A 20,768-nucleotide genomic window follows, 5' to 3' on the forward strand; every position below is an offset into this window, starting at 1 on the left:
AGCATCCTCTTTCCACCCCGATCTGTCCCCCTGGCAGCCTCCTGCTTCTGACCCCGCGTGAAGATGTCCTCCTTCGTGAGGTCACGCCTGCCCTTGACCCCAGATAGAATCGGTCACTTCCGTCCCCTGACCCACCCCCATCCCTGCCGCCGTCCATTCCTATCTCTGAGGTGAGGACCGCCATGGCAGCCGTACGTGGCTACAGAGCACTTGAAACGCAGACGGTCCAGAGCGAGGTGTGCTGTAGGCAAGAAGCCTATGCCAGATTTCAAAGGCTTTGTTAATGGTCTTTATGATGATTATGTGTTGAGATGATAATATTTTGAATATCTTGGATCAACTAAAAATATATCCTTAGAATTAATTCCACCTGTTTATTTTTCTCAAACAGGACTTACAAGTTTTCATGTTCTAGGTGGGGCTCCTGTTACATTTCTCACGGTCAGGGCCGATTAGCTTCCATCACTAGGTGGTGAGGGCACCAAGTCTGTGCCTTTCAGGCTGGACACGGTGGAGTGCAGTCTGCCTGTGGGTGACCCCCTGCTTGAAGTGACCTCAGCAGAGCTGCTCACATTTCATGTGTCTGGTTCCCAAGTCTCTTCCCCAGTGTTTGTACTCCCAGAGTTTATTGGATTGTAAGTTCAGAGTATCAGGTTTGGCAGAAGGCTATAATTCCTATGGCCCTCAGCTGACCCCTGGCCTGGCAGATGCTCACCCTTGGATTGGGGAGAGGACTGGCCTGTGCCCTTGAGCCTCCTCCATCATCACCACCCCACCCTCAGAGGGAGGGGAGACGTCAAGCCCATCTCACTCCTTGTGTGGAAGCAGGACAGCCCTGGAGAAGCCGGGAGCCCTGGAGCTCCCGGAGCTCTGGCTTCTCAGCGCAGTTTGCCTTGATCTGGTCATGCTCCTCATGGAAGCCAGGCCACTTCTGCTCAGCTGGTGTAATCTTTGCCAGCAGGATGGTTCTTTGCTCTCTCCCCACCTCTGTGCTTGTCTTCTGAATTTCAAGCAGAGTGTCCCTTAAAATAGAGGCGCTCATGATCACGCATCCAGCCAGCAAGGTTTGGTTCTGTTCGCTTACCCAGCATGAATTTACGGGAGCCTATAAAAGTCCTGCGAGTTTGCTCTGACATCTTGTTGATGGGGAGGTCTTGTTTGTTGTTAGAAATAAGAGCCGCTGTCTCCAGGACACACCCTGTCCTGTTTTAGTGAATGGGAGGTTTCAGCCCTGACCTCTAAAAACTAAATGGCAGAGAGGCTGGAGGGGTGAAAACTGTGCAAAAAAATCCCTTTTGTTTGGATTTTGTGTTCTGGTGCATGTCAAGTAGATTTTGGTAAGAACACATGTGTTCAGGGGGTGTCATCACTATACCTTTTTTTTTTTTTTTTTAGTGGAATGCCACCTAGCTGTTTGATTAAGGTAGCTTTGACCATGTATTTCAGAACAATTCAAAGTCAGAAAGGCTTGGAAGTCAGAGTCACCAGGTGGTAAAATGTTGGACCGTGTGATGCGTCGGGTGGGTGGAACCAAACACTCTCTCTTCCTAAACTGCGGCAGCTCTGCTGTCAGAGGACAGACGCTGGAGTGCGTGGAGGATGTGCAAGAAAGGATATTCCTCCGTCCTTTTGGACGTGACGGCAAAGGCATCTCATGCTCCCTTGAGGAATGAGACAGCATCGAAAACTCAGTACATCTCAACCTCCAGACAGTAGACTGTTGAAGAGTCACTACATTTGTGACGTTTTGTCTAAAAGCTTTTACAAAAGTTTGCCAAGCCATTCAATTATTTAAATAATTCAAAGTACATGCTTCAGAAGTCACTCTAAAAATAGAACCTGTTTCCCTGTCTGGTGGGTGCTGTGTGCCTCACCAGGAAGCAGTGTTTACTGGTTTAGCAGCAAAACAAAGGTTGTTTTTCTGTCTCACTGTTCAGAGCTGGGAGGTTTACCTTGATCTATAATATACGAAGATCTAAGCTTTCCCATAGGGCTTCCCTGGTTGCTCAGTGGTAATGAATACGCCTGTCAAGACAGGAGACTCAGGTTCGATCCCTGGGTCAGGAAAGATCCCCTGGAGAAGACAGTGGCAACCCACTCCAGCATTCTCGCCTGGAAAATCCCATGAACAGAGGAGCCTGCCGGGGCTACAGTCTATGGGATCGTGAAAGAGTTGGACATGACTTAGCAACTAAACGACAGTCGTTTATGTCTTTACTCTTAAATTCCTTCTCTGTGGCTGATGTCTGTTTCCTCTCTACATCTCTTTCATTTGTCTTGAGAAATTCTCAGTATAGTTTTCTTATCACTCCTTAATGATTTCTGTGACATTGGTAGCACTGGATGGGTTTCATTGGCCAACACTGAGTAGCTTTCAAACTTGTGATGGTGGCAGGGCATAAGAAATGAATTTTACAAAACAATTTAGGACATGCATTCATATACGTATGTAACTGAAACAGATTACTTGAAACAGTACTTACGTTTCCCGTGAGACTCTTTAATATTTTCTATTCCATTACACTGATGCTTCTTATGAATTACTAGTGGGACTGCAAATCACAATTAAAAACACTGCCTTCACGTATAGTTCTTATGTTACTTGTGGGTCATTCTGCCTTCTGAGAGTCACCGGTCCTTTCTGATACAGCCTTTCCTGAAAAGCCTTCCTGCTGACACAAGCTTTTCCTGCCAGCACCCCTCACTGGCAGGGCTCTTCTCCCCACAGAGTGCCCCTGCTCCCCTGCAGCCTAGATGTGAAATGCACAGCCCTAGCCTAGTGCTTACACGGTGACCTCTGGTCATCAGTACATAGGAAGATTCAGATCACAGCCTTCAAGTGCAGTGCAACCAAGGCCAGCCGTCTGGGTTGTTTCTTGAATCGGTGTGTTCTTTGAGAAATTGATGCTCGTTTATTTTGTGAGGACAGCTCAGCCTGGTGTCCAGTTCAAGGCTGGCAGCTCCCGCCCAGTGTGTACCAGAAGAAATGTCTGAGGGCTGCATTGGGGTTTCTCTGGAGCTGCTGTGATGGTCCCCAAGCTTTGGGGCCCAGTGACAGTCCCACACATCTCTCCATGGACATGGCACCCTGGTCCGTTCTTATTTAAAGAGGAACGGTTATTTTAAAGGGGCATGGGGGAGAGTGGGCCTATAGGTAGTTAATCATCATTTGGAGCACAAACTCTGAGATAGTGTCTGGTATATTTATTTCACTTTTCCAGTAATAGAATATAGATTTTTGTTTCCTCTTATGCGACACATCTCAAGGGCTCCAGTTTGCATTGTCATTACATTGGGAAAATATTTGATGGCTTGTCAGAAGGGAACATTTATAATTGTGTTTCTAGCCTGCACATTTTCAGCCTCTGGAACAGCGTGACAGGTAACTGAGGCTGAAATTGGCAGCATTTACCACTTAAAAATGAGCACAAGAAATGCCAGTATGCAGTGTGTGAAGTGGAAACTAATTTGGTTTTTGTAAGCACTTTAGGATTAACGGGAACTTCCCAGGTGGCTCAGCAGTAAAGAACCCACCTGCCAATGCAGGAGATTCAAGTTCAATCCCTGGGTGGGGAAGATGCCTTGGAGAAGGAAATGGCAACCCACTCCAGTGTTCTTGCCTGGGAAATCCCATGGACAGAGGAGCCTGGTGGGCTACAGTCCATGAGATCACTAAAAAGTCGGGCATGACTGAATAAACAACAACAAGGGTTAACATGATGCTTGGTGGAAGTGATTTTGTAATGGAAACTATTTAAATGATTTGAATATTGTGTTTTCATAACATTGGTGCAGGGTGTCATCCTGAAGCAGTGGTGACCTCAAGATGTTGTGATGACCTCAAACCTTGGCTCTCTAGGGCCCACAGGTGGGGACCCTGCCGTATCAGCACACCCAGGTGTCCTGGAAATAGCCCTGCTTCTCATTTTGGCGCAGAGGCCATGCATTTTGACTCTCTGGTCGCTCCTAGCACTCCTCAGTAGTGATATTGGAGGCACGTTTTATCCTTGGTGTAGTGTCACTAATCTAAATATTCTACATTGCTAGAAAGGTCTGTGGTTCTGTCAGCAGTGGGATGTTTTGAAACCTAGATCTCACCAGCACGTTCCAGTGACTGGTGAACCACTTGCTTAAGCCAGTTCCTCTCGATCATGTGCTATTCTATACACTTGATCCCCATTTTATTTTTAAAATGATTTTATTACCGTTACCTTTGATGTAAACCAGAAAATAAGAGCCTTGTGTTTAATGGTGAGGTTGCCTCGTCGTCTTCTGTTATAGGAATTGTTGTGTTTCTTTCTTTCTTTAATTTTTTTAATGTAACTAGAAACCTTGTTAAGGTACAAGTGAAGCCATCTAGCTTTGCAGCAAGTACCGTGGGGATCCATTAAACTGCTGCTTTGAGGCATGGAGCCAAGTTGGAACAAGAGGTTTTGTTCAAGATAACATGCCAGATGGGCATTTTAGGCAGAACCGTCCTCCCCAAAGCCTCATATACTGTGCTGTCATCAAAGTCTCTTCTCATCTACACTGTTGAGAACCAGCATCCTGATGAGAAGCCCAAGGCTGGTGCCCAGCCAAGTTGTCCTGCTGTTAACGAGATGCGGGACAAAATATTGGTTAAGAGCCAAGACTCTGGAACCAGTCTACCCAGCTAGCAACCTCTCTGGTCTCTAGGTTCCCCATCTGTAAAATGGGCATAATAATATTGCCCATCCACTGCAGCTGCTCACTGAAGATTTGGTGTGCCCTGAACACAGCACCTGCTTTGCTACAATAGCCCTTAGGGGCCAGCGCCTGTCTCTAGCTTCAGATGGTGAACTCATCTGATGGGTTTAGAAGTCTAACATCTCCCTCCCAAAACAGCGCAGGAACGTGGATGTTTCATGAATTTTTGTGAAGATGTACTTCAAGTTAACAATTGATAGAGTAGCCAAAGAGAGCAGATTATGAAACAGAGCTCTGGGATCAAAGTGTCTCCTTCTGATGCTCGCCTCCCCGAGTCCTTGTCCTTCCTGGCATCAGCACCAGTAGCTGGCCAGGAGAGGGCCAAGGGCGGAACCTCATCACTCTCATTAGGGAGACACACAGTCTGCAGTCAGGAGTCAGGCAGCTCTGAGTTTCTAATAGTGAAATTAACTGACATGCACACAATTAAATCAGCCACATTCAGAATGGGACCGCTCCCTAATTGTTTGGACAGTGAAGACGTCTGTGCTGACTGTTGCTTGTTAAGAGGTACATCTTTGGCACCTTACAGCCTTGTGCATGGTGGGCGGAGGCAGATGTATCTGAGGAAATAGAAGAAAACAGCCTCATCAGAAGGGTGGGAACTCTTCTCAGGCTTTGGCACACTCAGCCAATGGTGACGTTGATCTTTCGTTACCCTTCACATATTCTAGAGGAGACAGACAGCCTTCTGGTTAATCAGATTTTAAAAATTACTTAAAAGGACATCCTAAGTATGGAACAGATCATTGTAGTAAATCTCATTCACATTTACCTGCTGCCACTTTTTAAATGCAAGAGGAGAATTTTTTTCAAGTGCATTTGAAAAGTTCATTTTATAAATTAGAAAATTTCACAGTAAGACTGAAAATAAGAGCCCAGAGTTTGGAATGTGGAATTCTGGATTCTCTCTTGGGCTCCTCCTCAAGCTGGTAGTGGGACAAGTCTGATGATGTCTGTGAAGAACTTTCTAACTATCATAAGGGTTTGAATGTGGGCTTTTTTTTTTTTTATGATGTTGGCGAGGGTAGCGGAAGTCATCATCATGATTCTTCCGATTCACATCACGGGCCATCTGGGTATCAGGGGCTGTGACTCACGTGCCCCTAAAGCAGGATGTTGTGTCCAGTGGCCTGCTGGACACCCCGGGGTCCAGGCCAGGGCCGCTGACCCTGACTTCAAGATTTAGCGTGACTCCCAGAGTCTGAAAAGGCACATGTGAGCTTACCCACATAAATTTTCATTGAGGTCTGTGTAGTAGATGTAGATAGGAAGAAGTACCATGTGTCCAAAATTATAACCAGTAGGTAATCCACGAACTTAGACTGTGAAGCAGTATAATTACTAGGTTGAAAGTTCAGGGCCATTTTTTAATAAGTAATGTACAAGATGTATTAGTAACTGGCTTCTGTACTCTTTCCCAAGACTGAGCTCTCAAGGAGCTCTTTCATTTATTACACTTTATAAATATTCATGAAAATTGGCCCCAACATTTCTTTACTGACTTCTCTTTAAACTGGGCCAGCTGTGCCCCCAGGCCCTCTGGAATCTCAGGTATCCCTTCCCTGGCTGACTGCCTGCTCCCCAAGTCCAAGAGAGGCTCTGTCTCCAGTCTCTTGGGTGATCAGTGCCCTGCAGGGAGTCTGCCAGCTGAAGATCAGGTGTTTGAGGCCTTGGGCTCACCCGTCTCCAAGGCAACAACCATCTGTGGCTCACCTGGGCCTCTGCCTTCAACCCATCCCCACCATTCTCCCAGCCCAGACCCTGGACTTTTCTCTGTTTGTAAAGAAACACGTTTAAGAATGTTGACAATCACTCAATAGATGAAAACACTAATTATTTTCTCTCTTCTTAACAGACACGGGACGACTTCCTGGGACAGGTGGACATACCCCTTAGTCATCTCCCGGTAAGATCGGTTGCCTACTTTATAACACATGCAGTAAATGGCAGTTTCTGTCTGCAATTCAGGGTTATTTTCAGGGCGGTATTTCCTCCACCCTGTGGAGAAGGCTGAAATGAAGCACAGATACTGTGAGCCTGACCCATTCTAGAAGGCGGTCCTTTCAAGAGGCTAGGAGATCACTTAATTGTAAAAACCAGGTGTCCTTGAACCATCTACAGATATCTATCAGCGTCACCAGCTACTTTCTTATCTCATCTTCCTTTGTCGCTTCATACAAAACAGCTGCCTGCTTCTGCCAAACCCCTTCGCCTTGTCACTGGAATGTCCTTGCTTTCAAGTTCATCCTTTGGCTCTAACCACGTGTGTTCCCTTTGTCTGGAATTGTACACTCTGTCTCTCCTGCACTTCACCTACACAGACTGTGTTTCCGTGACTTTGGTTATGGCTTTCTCGGTTGGCACAGAGGCGAAGGAAGAGAGGCTCTTGTCCTAAGTGAACTTGTCAGCTGGAAAGACTCTGGTTTCAGAAACGATACCGGGTCAGCACATGTGCTGTTGCTAGTAATCCTCTGCTCAAACGTGTAGCAAAAGGACGGGGGCTGTTGACCGTGACTGAGCTGAAAGGTGACTCTGGCGTGTTCCAGTACCAATCGAATGGGGGCCCAGGCCTCCCTGGCGAAAGGTAAATGGCTTTGTGCTCCAGCTCTCCTCCCTCTTCCCCAGGGCATCATGAAGTGCCCTCAGTAGCACCTCAGTAGTGCCCAGTCGTGTCTCACTCTCTAAGACCCCATGGACTGGAGCCCACCAGGCTCCTCTGTCCATGGAATTCTCCAGGCAAGAATATGGGATTGGGTAGCCATTCCCTTCTCCAGGGGAATCTTCCCAACCCAGGGATCAAACCTAGGTCTCCTGCATTGCAAGCAGATTCTTTACCATCTGAGCCACCAAGGAAACCCCCACAATAGCAACTAAGAGAGACTAAGTCAAATGTTTCTGCCTTCCAAGGGCATTAAAAAAAAATGCTCAATGTGAGCCAATAGCATAAATCGTCTATAAACTAAAATCACCCAAACCACCTAGTATGAGCCTGCCGCTGTGTTGAAGCTGTAGCTGTCACTCTCTATTAAGGACCAAGAAAGGCCGTCTTACCCAGGAAGCTCTTGAAGATCTGTTGTGAGGGACTGTGACGGCAAGCACTTTACTCCTGTTTACTCAGGGGAGCTATTAAGGACAAAAGGTTTGAAGCTCATTCCCTTCCCAAAGATTGGAAACAGCAGTAGTGACATTAGAATATCTTAGTTTATCTCTGCATAAAAACCTGAAGCTCCAAGATGGTCGTGGAAAGTGGTCATATGCTCGAGATGGATTCCATGAGCCTTGAGAACACTGATTGTCACTGAGAGCGCAGGGGTGTCTCCACCTTGTGCAGAGAGATTGTTCATGTATTTCTACATCAGTGGGTGTTCTCTCCATGCTCTTCAGGCTGAAGCTGTAATCACATTACATTTTTAGACAGTGTTGGTTGTTTGGCCACTTCTTACATGGGTGTCCCCAACCATCCTTTTCCCTAACATAAAAACCACATCACAGGGACTTTCCTGGTGGTCCAGTGGCTAAGACTCCATGCTCCCAATGCAGACGGCCCAGGTTCAATCCCTGGTCAGGGAACTAGGTCCCACATGCCATAACTAAGACCCAGCACAGCCAAATAAATAAATATCAAAACACACACACACATCATAGTCAAGGCAAATTATGTACTTAAGAGGTGCAGCTGGAATTTTTGAACAACCTGCTCCAGTTCCCTGTTTGAGAGAAGGAGCATGGGTTGGTTTTGAAAGGTTGAGGGGAGTTCTCAGAGGATAGAAGAGTGTTTCTCTTCAGAGACAAGTTGGTAGAGAGAATATTTTTACCTTTGGAGTTGGGTGGAGGCAAGATTGAGCTTTCAGAGGAAGAAAGGCTCCAGGCCAGAACAGAAGCCAACCGGTTCAAGAGTGGAACAGTGAGCGTTCAGAGAAGGCTGAGGCCTTGCGCGTGAGCTGAGCCTCCTGGTGTCGGGCCTCCAGGATGAGTGTGCCCTGGGGCACCGTGTCTCCTCCTTAAGACTGACTGGCTTTGTGGAGCCCAGGACAGTCCTCAGGATGGGTCACACGGGACGCAAAAGGAGAGGCGAAGGTGCATTCTCCATCCTCTAAGTGACAGTGGAACCCAGCCGGCGTGTTCTCAGTGGACACGGCTTTGACCCCAGGATTTGAGGTGCTCTCAAGTGTATCTTCAGACCTTTGTGTAGGACCCTCATGGGGAAATTGCAGTTAACATTGTATGATAACACAGGTGTGAGTATGTAAAACAGATGCTAGCATTTGAATATATTTTGTGGGTAGATAATGGATGCTCTTTTCTGAATAGCTACTCGACCACTGTCAAGGCTGTACGGCCTGTGGATTCAGTGATGTTTAATGTCATCAAACTTTAGGTGAAAGAGCTTAGGAACCTTGTCTCACTGGTCATGAGGAAAGGTAGTGCAGAGCGGTCCTGCGGTAGTGAGGTGCTGCCCAGGCCTCCTCAGACTCTGAGGAATCAGATTGGGCGTCTGGTTGCTAATTAATTCCAGGCAGCCCCATTCCCTGATGGAGGATTTATTCCTTTCACAGATGCTTGCTGATCCAGACATGATTCTGATCTCTGAGGAAAAATCAGTGAAGCAAGTTCCTCCCTCACGTGGCTCAGCAGGGCCACCATTGCCGTAAACATGTTAGTCGAGCATTTGAGATGTGGCTGATGTGACTAAAGAATGGAATTTATCATTTTATTTCAAGTCATTAAAGTTTATATTTAAAAGCTACATGTGGCAATGTGGCACCCTCTTAGTTGGTTCAGCTGAGATCAGACCAGATTTCCCCAGCTTAGGTGAAAACTCTATGGTTCTGAATTCCCTTTTCCTGAGCTGATAATTCTGCCTATTGGAGAGAACTGGGGGAGGAGGGGTTCTCACACCCAAGTTTTACGTGTGCATACTATCGCTTCTGTCGTGTCCAACTTTGCAACCCCATGGACTGTAGCCCCCAACCAGGTTCCTCTGTCCATAGGATATTCTAGGCAAGAATACTGGAGTGGGTTATGATGCCCTCCTCCAAAGGATCTTCCCAATCTGGGGATCAAACCCATGTCTTTTTCATCTCCTCGTTGGCAAGTGAATTCTTTACCACTAGCCAGAATTATCAGTCAAGATTCAGTTTTTTCCCCCCTACCAGAATACAATTGCTGGTGGATACTGGCATTTGCGGTGTACAACCGTGCTCTTAAGCCGTTAGGGATGTCTCTCCTAAGCTGTCCTCACTCACACCTGTAAATTCCCTGACCTCGAGAAGCCTACCCGGAAGACCAGAGGGTCAGGGCAAGCCTACTTCCGGTTTATCCGTAGACACACAAGCAAAGTTATATGCACTTGAGCATCTCAGAGCACTCACAGCAGTGCTCCTCAGCCCAGTGCCCACTGTTGGGTCCCCAGATAATCAACTGTGTGCGCTGCTGGGCCTTGGGGGCCATTGGGACGGTCCGGCTTGGAGTTCTTCTGCCAGGGAGACAAGCAAAGGAGGTCCCTGGAAACAGAGAGACGAGGCCGGCAGGGCCGTGTGAAGCCGAGATGCACTCTGCATGTTAAAGCATCAGTACCCCCGTCAGTGACCACAGTGGCCCCAGGAGGCCAGCGTCAGCTCCGTGTTTGCCCTTAAACAGGAAAGAGTAGAGAGACATAATGAGAAGGAAAAGTAACTCCTTTTCCCGCCTTTGATTATGAATTCCCCAGTGCTTTATCAAATGCTTCCAGATGAAAGAAAATGATTTTGACTTGCCACTCATTTTCATTCTTGGCTCTCAGGCCAGTTCTGCCAGTTTTATTTGTGGAAGGGGGGGAAAAAAAGGATAGGAAATAGACCCAGGGAGTTTAAAATGGTAGGGACTCTGTTTCCTTAGCTTCTGTTGCAAATATGCCACTCATCTTTAGTTTTTTTTTTTTCCATTTTACTTACTATTGAGTGTGCATGCATGCTAAATCGCTTTAGTTGTGTCTAGTTCTTTGCAACCCTATGGTCCTTAGCCCCTCCCCCCATGGCATTCTCCAGACAAGAACACTGGAGTGGGTTGCTGTGACCCCTCCAGGAGATCTTCCCGACCCAGGGATCCAACCAGCATCTCCTGCATTGGCAGGCAGGTTCTTTACCACTAGCGCCATCTGGGAAGCCCACTGTTGAGGTTGGGAGTGAGTAAAAGAGAAAGGTTAGTCGTCTGACCTTTTATGCAGATCTGAGAATTAAGAAAACATAGATTCCTATTCACAGAAGTCTCCAAATGTCAAGCTTTAAAAGACCTTTCAGGAATAGTTGACTCGGAGCCTGGAGATGGGCAGGTTGCCTTGGTAACCTTAATAAGTTAGTAATCCTTTATGGGACTGTTGTTTGTCTCACCTGTAAAACGAGAGGATCCACATAGACGATGCCAGGTTTCCATCCAGCTCTGTGAAAGCACGTCTTCGCTGTCCATGGCACTAGCTGGCATTAGCTGTCTGTGGCGCTCACAAGCAGAGGCACTGCGACCATGACGACGTATGTGTTGCCCGGGAGACTTGGGCAGCACGACGCATGTGGCGGAGGTAGAGGCTGTGTTTTAGGAAGGTGGTCCTGCTCTCCTGATGTCTGTCTGCAGCTGAAACAAAGCTCCTCTATTTTATTTTTCCAGCACATCACCAAAAGTGACCTTAGCTATAACTCTCCTATTCTGACTTTTTTTTTAAGAAACACTATCATTTTTTACATGTTTATTAAATTCTGTGTGTCATTCCCCAAAAGTTCATAGAATATTTTATGACTTCTCCTTAGTAATTACTTAGAGACAAAAATAGCTCCAAGACTTGCATCAGCAACAGAATGCCATTTCTGGCAGGTGCTCGCCATTCACACCTCTGAAAGTTGTGTCCATTCTTTTGTCAGTGTCTTCCCTGTCCTTTGAGCCCTTTCCCATCACCCCTCCTAGATGCAACATCTCTGTATCTGTGGAAAACACACTGAAGTAGAGAGAGCTGTTTAAAAACATGAATTTCTCTTATTTTAGTCAGGTGCCACTCAAGGCAACCAGGGTTAACTTGAATTTATAGCTTTCCTACAGTGAGGCGGCATCGGGATGGTAGCGCTATAATTTGTCATCTTAATTGTACTTGAAGGTAACTCAAATGATGAACACCCCTCTTATAATTCCAGCTGGTACCAGGGTAATGGTTCTGTCTCACGTGTACAGAATTCAGTATCTTAGAGCTTAGAGGGACTTTGGAGACCGTTTGTCCATTCCCTGTATTTTACGGGTGGGGACACCTGGGTGCACAGAGGTCGGTGGCTTGCCCAGTGATCTGCAGGTTGACCAGACCAGAGATCTCCAACATTGATCTGTGGTGCCGTTAGGGGGCCAGAGGGGCTCAGTCTGAGGCTTGGGTGCTTTTAGCCATTGCATCCCTCTTTTGAGCCTCGGGTCCTGATAAGGCCGTTCCCTTCCACTTGCCCACAAAGTTATTTTTCACGTTACATATATGTCAAGTAACTGCAGTTCTGTTTAAAGCAATAAATCCTTATAAGGTGAAATTGCTGTGTAACCAAAAGTTTTTTTTTTTAATGCTCGTGGCCTGGGGTAGGGGGTAGAAGCATCTATTTTGGCCACTGGTGCTATTAGCATCAACCTGTTTGAGATGGGTTTCTCCCAGAAACACTCTCAGGGAGTCTCCCCCAGGCATTTCTCCAGGGACTGGGATCCAGCAGGAACCTGAATAGTGCTAGGAAGAATCCTGTTGTCAGAGATTGCCATCTTGTTCATGCTGGAGAATTTCCATGGAGGTGAATTCTTATCTTCTAACGCCGTGTCTTTATTGCAGAGCACTGAATTGATAGTGTTCACAAGTGACATGGAAACGTAGACTTGACTGACGATGATAATGGCCGACGTTTGTTAAGTGTGCCAGGAACCCTTGTGAGGACTTTATGGACCAGCTCAGTTGATCGATTTAATTGTGACGATTCTGTAAGCTCCTGTTACTGCCCCACTCCGTGGATGAGGGCACTGAGGCACAGAGAGGTAAAGACTCTGCCCTTGGCCACGTGGCTTTGTAGGTAGCAAAGCCAGAGCACAGACCTAGGATGTCTACGTCTTGAGTCTGTGCGGTGTTTGTCATTTAAACTATGTAGTGTATGGAAAGTTCTGTTTTTAGAGTCCCTGTAAGCTCTGACTTTGTGTGTGTGTGTGTGTGTGTGTGTGTGTGTCTGACTTCAGAAAAAAGTCTAGAGAATATAGCTGACTTTGCTTAGTGAGGGTGGATTTTTGTGGCCCTAGCAGTTTACTGGAGATCAGGTGGATTAGTCAGCTACTTCATGCTTCCTTCATGCCAGACAGTGCTCTTGGTGCCAAGAATACAGTGGCAGGCAAATCCAAGTCTCTGATCTTACAAGGTAATATTCTATAGGTGATAGAATGATAAACTGGTAAATATATAAATAAGCATAAATACATAAAATAGTGGAAAGGAGGGAGATGAATCGGGACGCTGCAGTTGAGGATGAGAAAGGGAGGCTGTGATGGTGACTTAGGATGCAATGTCTGAGGATGTGACTTGGGATTCTGGACTTGGATGGCAAAGTGGAGACCGTGTGGCTGTCTGAAGTCAGGGATGTCCAGCAGAAGGACCTGTGAGGGTGGGGTTAGACGACGTGCATGCAGGACAGATGAGGTCAGGAGGGGTGGTGGTGGTTCAGTCGCTCAGTCGTGTCTGACTCTGTGACCCCAGGGACTGTACTACACGAAGCGTCCCTGTCCTTCACCGTCTCCCAGTGGAGTCAGGGGTGATTGCAGAGATTGGTTCCCGGTGAGATGAGAGATAATGAAGAACCAGACCACGTTTAACCTTGTAGGTCCATAAGGAAGAATTTTCAGCCTATTATAAGCAGAATAGGAAGTCATTGAAAGTTTAAAGCAGAGAATGATATAAAAGATAATATTACAAATATAAATACACACACACACCCTACTGATTTATAATAAATCATTTTGCTGTGGTTTGTCCCTCTTGCTGCAAACGTATTTTAAATTGTGTTTAATTAAAGAGCCTAGGTATTTGAGGTTTTACTGCATGTAATATTTTTATTTTTTTGAAATAAAATTATTATATGTATTTCAATAAAAGTGTTAGTTTTATTCCTACTAGTAATAGCTGCTATGTTTGAACGTACCAGTCACTGTGGATTTACATACATTGACTCACTCAAGCCTCACAGCATTCTAATAATAAGCACGAACATTTCCATTTTATAGACAAACTGAAGCTTAAAGAGAGTAAGCAACAGCGTTATTAGCACTATAACCAGCCTTTGAACCTAGATCTGTCCCTGCTCTTACACACAATTACATCCAACTCAGGCTGCAAGGTATATAAAAGTCTACATAGTAATTCTAGAAAATATAACTTGTGGTCTGCCCTTACTACATCACTTAATTTTTTAATTAGTTGATTTTAATGGAGGCTAATTACTTTACAGCATTGTGGTGGTTTCTGCCACACATCGGTATGAGTCAGCCGGTGCACATGTGTCCCCCGTCCGGAAGCCCCTCCCGCCTCCCCCCTCAACCCCCCTGGGTTGTCCCTGAGCACTGGCTTTGAGTGCCCTGCTTCATGCATTGAACTTGCACTGGTCATCTGTTTTACATATCATAATATACAGGTTTCAGTGCTATTCTCTCAAATCATCCTACCCTTGCCTTCCCCCGCAGAGTCAAAAACTCTATTATTTACATCTGTGTCTCTTTTGCTGCCTTCCATGTAGGACTGTCGTTACCATCTTTACAAGTTTCATATATATGCGTTAGTATCCTGTATTGGTGTTTCTCTCTCTGGCTTACTTCACTCTGTGTAACGGGCTCCAGTTTCATCCACCTCATTGGAACTGACTGGAATGTGTTCTTTTCTATGGCTGAATGATACTCCATTGTGTACGTGTACCACAGCCTATTCATCCATTCGTCTGCCGATGGGCATATAGGTTGTCTCCTTGTCCTGGCCATTGTAAGCAGTGCTGCAGTGAACACTGGGGTGTATGTGTCTCTTTCGATTCTTGTTTCCTCGGTGTGTGTGCAGCGTGTCTTTCCTCAGTTGTATGGGAGTTCTATTTCCAGTTTTTTAAGGAATTGCCACCTTGTTCTCCATAGTGGCTATCCCAGTTTGCATTCCCACCAACAGTGTAAGAGGGTTCCCTCTTCTCCACATCCTCTCCAGCGTTTATCGTCTGTAGACCTTTCGATGGCAGCCATTCTGACCGGCGTGAGATGATCCCTCATTGTGGTTTTGATTTGCATTTCTCTAATAATGAGCAATGTTGAGCATCTTTTTCATGTGTTTGTTAGCCATCTGTATGTCTTCTTTGGAGAAATGCCTGTTTAGTTCTTTGGCCCACGTTTTGATTGGGTTGTTTGTTTTTCTGGTATTGAGCTGCATAAGCTGCTTGTATATTTTGGAGTTTAATTCTTTGTTAGTTGTTTCGATTGCTATTATTTTCTCCCATTCTGAAGGCTGCCTTTTCACCTTGCTTATAGTTTCCTTTGTTGTGCAGAAATTGTTTAAGTTTAATTAGGTTCCATTTGTTTATTTTTGTTTTTCTTTCCATTACTCTGGGAGGTGGGTCATAGAGGCTCCTGCTGTGATTTATGTCAGAGAGTGTTCTGCCTATATTTTCCTCTAAGAGTTTTATAGTTTCTGGTCTTACATTTAGATCTTTAACCCATTTTGAGTTTTTTATGTCTGGTGCTAGAAAATTTCATTCCTTTGCACATGATTGACCAGTTTTCCCAGCACCACTTGTAAAAGAGGCTGTCGTTTCTCCGCTGTCCATTCTTGCCTCCTTTGTCAAAGATGAGGTGTCCATAGGGGCATGGATTTATCTCTGGGCTTTCTATTTTGTTTCATTGATCTATATGTCTGTCTTTGTGCCAGTACCATACTGTCTTGATGACTGTGGCATTGTCGTACAGTCTGAAGTCAGGAAGCTTGATTCCTCCAGTTCTGTTCTTTCTCAATGTTACTTTGGCTATTCAAAGTTTTTTGTGTTTCCATACAAATTGTGAAAGTATTTGTTCTAGTTCTGTGAAAAATACCATTGGTAGCTTGATAGCAATTGCATTGAATCTATAGATTGCTTTGTAGTATACAATTTTCTCTATGTTGACTCTTCCAATCCACGAACATGCTACATTTCCTCATCTATTTGTGTCCTTTTTGATTTCTTTCATCAGTGTTTTATAGTTTTCTATATATAGGTCTTTTGCTTCTTTAGGTAAATTTATTCCTAAGTATTTTATTCTTTTCATTGCAGTCGTGAATGGGATTGTTTCATTAATTTCTCTTTCTGTTTTTTCATAGTTAGTGTATACGAATGCAGGGGATTTCTGTGTACTAATTTATAACCTGAAACTTCAGTATATTCATTGATTAGCTCTAGTAATTTTCTGGTGGTGTCTTTAGGGTTTTCTATGTAGAGAATCATGTCATCTGCAAACAGTTCTACTTCTGCTTTTCCAATCGGTATTTCTTTTATTTCTTTTTCTTCTCTGATTGCTGTGGCTAGGACTTCCAAAGTTATGTTGCATAGTAGTGGTGAGAGTGGGCACCCTTGCCTTATTCCTGATTTTAGAGGAAATGCTTTCAATTTTTTGCCATTGAGGGTAATGTTTGCTGTGGGTTTGTCATATATGGCTTCTATTATGTTGAGGTATGGTCCTTCTGTGCCTGGTTTCTGGAGAGTTTTTATCATAAATGGGTGTTGAATTTTGTCAAAGGCTTTCTCTGCATCTATTGAGATAATCATATGGTTTTTATCTTTCAGTTTGTTAATATGCTATATCACTTGATTGATTTGTGAATACTGAAGAATCCTTGCATCCCTGGAATAAAGCCCACTTGGTGTATTTTTAAATTAATGAGAGAGGAACATTTCTTTTCCTATTTGCTTTGACCTCTGATTTTGCACAACAAAATACTGATTTCTATTTTAAATGAATAAATACCACAATTACATTCATAGCTTCTTGAAATAAGCACCAGCAAAAGGCTGATGGATGATACTACCTAGGACAGCCTCTGTGGAGCAGATGCTCTTTCAGTTATCTGAGGCTGAGGACATATTTTAATGTTAAAAGTAAAGTAAAACTGGATTCACACATTGATCTTGCATATTTTCCCGTTAACCTCACTCTTAGATTTCTTGACTCACAAGGGACAGGCAGGCAGGCACCAGTGACCCCTGGTTCTCCAGAGTTAATCAGCAGCATGAGATTGAGGCCTGCACCCAGCAGTTAGAAATTAAACTTGGCAGTAACAGCTATAATTTTATAAATTTGTGGAAGGCTGGGGTTGGCTCCTAAAAAATGGGTGTTGATAGTGACATCTAGCGGGTCTTGAGGAGATAAAGTTCTGTGACCTTTGAAATATGTAATTAATTGTCAAGTACTGTCTGAGGCGCCAACTCTGTTTTTGCCGAGCACATTCTAAAACATGCAAGTGTGTTCTCGGTAGTCCAGTTGGGTGGATGCGAAATATGAGACCCTCAGGAGCACGGAAACTTACTTTTTCTTCCTTTAGACAGAAGACCCAACCATGGAGCGACCCTACACATTTAAGGACTTTCTCCTCCGGCCAAGAAGGTAAGGCTTCTAGGCTGCAAGTCATTCTTTATGCTTTGGCCTTGGTTTTCTCTGAGGAAGATTTCAGCGTATTAACATATTAATCTTCTGAGGAAGATTACATCTGTTTAAAGCATCGTAAATATGAAGTGTCAAACCAAGTCACATCCTTTGTAACAAATTTTTCTTCCATCATGCAGTCATAAATCTCGGGTTAAGGGATTTTTGCGATTGAAAATGGCCTATATGCCCAAAAACGGAGGCCAAGATGAAGAGAACAGTGAGCAGCGGGATGAGATGGAGGTAAGCCGGGCACTCTGGGCCGTGGTCTGTTTTCCTTCCCTAAGAGCACGTGGATATTTTACATGAAGGTTTTATAACTTAAGGAACTAAATGTTTATAAATATGAAGGAACTTAAATGTTTTCATGAATCTGCATCTTCCATGGACCTACCAATGTTTGCTTTTATCAGAAAAAAAAAGGTAAGCTTTTCACTTCACCTTATGACACTAATCATTGAAGAGGTGTCTTTTTATGAACTGCTCTCACCCCTGTTCTATTAACAGCCCCACCACTGTGTGAAATTCTCCCCCACATATTTAATTCTCTTATTTCTTTGGACTTTCAGCGCTTAGTAAATTCCCTGTAGCACTTGGAATTGCTTCATAGTGAGTGAATGATGTAGAGGCTGTTCCAAGTTTCTCGCTCGCTTGGCCTGCAGGTGAGCGCGTGCATTAGAGCAGCTCTGCTCTAGCTAGGCCGTTCTGCAGTTAGCTGTCCAGAGGAAGTTTCTTTTGTTCGCTCTTGGCAAGTTAAAAAAGAAAACACCACCTTTTAATTTTCCTGTCACATACGTCTACTGTGGGTCCTATCGGACCTTCGCAGCACAGGCTGCAGACAGTGCTGCTTCACTAGACACGTTCTCGTGTTGGTCCAAGAATGTCCGTTCTCGAGACCTCTCTGTGGCCTATTCGCACATCTGTTTGCAGCTGTTGCATATACATGGTGTGTGAATAATGCATTATGGGCAAGTAACTCCACCCGCCCCACCCCCCGCCCCCCGGCCCAGACCCAGAGGTCATATTTCCAAGCAGTATTTCATGTGCAGGCTTTCATCTGTCTCTGGGAGAAGGACTGAAGTGGGTGGTAGGTAGTCTTGACTGTTAAGATTTCATAAGCACATCCACACATTTTTATCTCGAATCCAAGGAATTTTTTTTTTTTAACATCCTCCAGCCTTCCAACTGTGAATTAGTTAATTTTCCAGTGACTTTACTAGGGGATGTCAGGAAGGAATACTTAATGCCAAAAATACGTATTGCAAAGGAGTACCTCTGACTCAGGGACCATGAAGGCTGCTGACGCGGCGGCAGCAGGTGGGGAATGGCTGAGTAGGAAGAGGCAGTTTCTAGGCTGTTCCTGGCCGCCGTGCGTGCTTGTCCTCCCTAGAAGGGCATCAGGGAGCTCCCCCTCCTCCTGGGGCCACCTTCCCATGGTCCTCCCTGGGGAGCGAGAGCACCCCAGGCCTCCTGGTGGCCCGCCCGTGGCATCTGCAAGAACACACATGCTGTGAGGCTCATCTTCCCAGCTCCCTCCTACCTTCCGGAGGTGTTGAAAAGATGACAGCTGTAGCATGACCCACATGATCGGCATGGCTTTGTACAGCCCCAGAGGCCATCAGGTCAAAATAACAAACACGAACTACAAAAGAGCATAACGGGACTTAGGTAACGTGAGGGGCTGCTTGGATCCCCTGTCCATGTCACGACCCGCACCGCCATCCTCGGGAGGGCAGTGCAGTTCGTTGGCCGTGGCTCAGAGCGTTTTTGTGACTCTCTTCGAGTTGACATTTTTCTACCTTGTTTTGAGAATTTCTTGAAACGTGGCGCACGAAGCCACTGCCAGAGCCCACAGGAGCCAGGACACAGGGCACGGATGCCCTGGAGCCAGTGAACCAGCCTGACGCCCCTCCCTCTCTTCTGCCCCACAGCCCGGGTGGGAAGTCGTTGACTCCAATGACTCGGCTTCTCAGCACCAGGAGGAGCTGCCCCCGCCTCCGCTGCCCCCCGGGTGGGAAGAGAAGGTGGACAACCTGGGCCGCACGTACTACGTCAACCACAACAACCGGACCACCCAGTGGCACCGGCCCAGCCTCATGTGAGTACCGTCCGTGGTCGTGAGCACGTCCCCACGCTCTGCAGACAGGTGCCCGCACAGCAGCTCTGTGCGACAAAGCTGGGAAGCACGTCTTCCATCGGTGGAAGCACGTGATTGTGTGTTGCGGCGGGAATCCTCTTGGTGTAGTTAGAGGGCGTGGGAACCTACCAGAACCTATAAGGTTATAAAGAAGCTCTGGCCTCCGTAACGTGGTCTCCTGCTGTAAATATGCACTAATTTATTTTGCATGTCATCTTTATGTAGATTTATGAGATGTAAAACCAAGGTCATTTTTCTTAGGTTTCGCTTAATACATGGTGATTACATCTCTGCTCCCTTCTTCAGTTTCAGCAAACATATTGGCTGTACCATTTCCTCTTTAACTTTTTGGAGTTTTATTCCATAATTATTTGATTTCGAAGCCCTCTCAAAACTTTTTTTTTCCCTTTTTGAGAAATTTATAGATCACCCCCGTGATATCATTAGAAGCAGGTGGGAGGGTTGCTAACTCACAGTTTGTAATACTCTTTGTTCTAGTCCCTCAGGGACACAGTGAATTGATTATTATTTTGTTCACTGGACAATTTTTGGTTTAATAATAGCAAATACTAATTAAACCTCATGACTGTAAAAAAGGATTTGAAGCAGCTTGTTTTAAATAATAGTATAGAGCAAGACCTAAAACTATTAATATACAATAAAAGACAAAAACAAATACTAAAAATGTAAAAGGAAAAGGCTATCCTAAAAAAGGTAAGCTCCAAGGCAGCCAAGACAAGGAAGTAATTATCAGTAAATTGTATAATTTTCAGTATACAGGCAAGTATATCGGGTGAGATAATTTTCTCTTTAACCCAGACTTTGAAACAAATTAGCTGATGACGGTTTTTGAACAAGTGTTAAAGGTGATGGGTGGTGGTGTCAATAACCCTTTGTCTTTAGAAATGGCAACGGTAGTCTGCATAAGACTGTGGGGTGGGAAGGGTTGCCAAGAAGTCTAGTCTAGGTGGTGTCTGATTTAGAGGAAAAGCTTGCAGAATCTGCAACAGTGAAGGCCAGTCCTTCCTAAGCCCCTGAGTGGGTTCTCGTTAATATCAGGCACCCGTGGTCAGCTTTGGGCCACCTAGCATGAGCACCAGCTCATGGCTGCTGGGACAGCATAGTATCCCAACATCCAGATGATGTCAAACTCTTCTTTGTTACAATTGTTTCCACATAGAAATATAAATGGAAATGGGCTCGTTGGTTTTTTAATTATTTGTTTTTACTATTT

General features: G+C 45.2%; 1 protein-coding gene across 6 annotated transcripts in view; it reads left to right on the forward strand.

The window, feature by feature from the left end:
• The window catches only part of NEDD4L (neural precursor cell expressed, developmentally down-regulated 4-like, E3 ubiquitin protein ligase), a 371,596-nt gene that overhangs the window by 275,449 nt on the left and 75,379 nt on the right, over window positions 1–20,768 (forward strand). For all 6 annotated transcript variants that reach the window (XM_018039444.1, XM_018039445.1, XM_018039440.1 and 3 more), the window contains 4 exons: window positions 6,587–6,637; window positions 17,297–17,358; window positions 17,538–17,640; window positions 19,329–19,495. In XM_018039444.1, coding sequence (XP_017894933.1) covers window positions 6,587–6,637; window positions 17,297–17,358; window positions 17,538–17,640; window positions 19,329–19,495 — 383 coding nt within the window. The remainder of the gene's footprint in view (window positions 1–6,586; window positions 6,638–17,296; window positions 17,359–17,537; window positions 17,641–19,328; window positions 19,496–20,768) is intronic.

This window comes from Capra hircus, chromosome 24, assembly GCF_001704415.2.
Source record: "Capra hircus breed San Clemente chromosome 24, ASM170441v1, whole genome shotgun sequence".
Taxonomy (NCBI): domain Eukaryota; kingdom Metazoa; phylum Chordata; class Mammalia; order Artiodactyla; family Bovidae; genus Capra; species Capra hircus.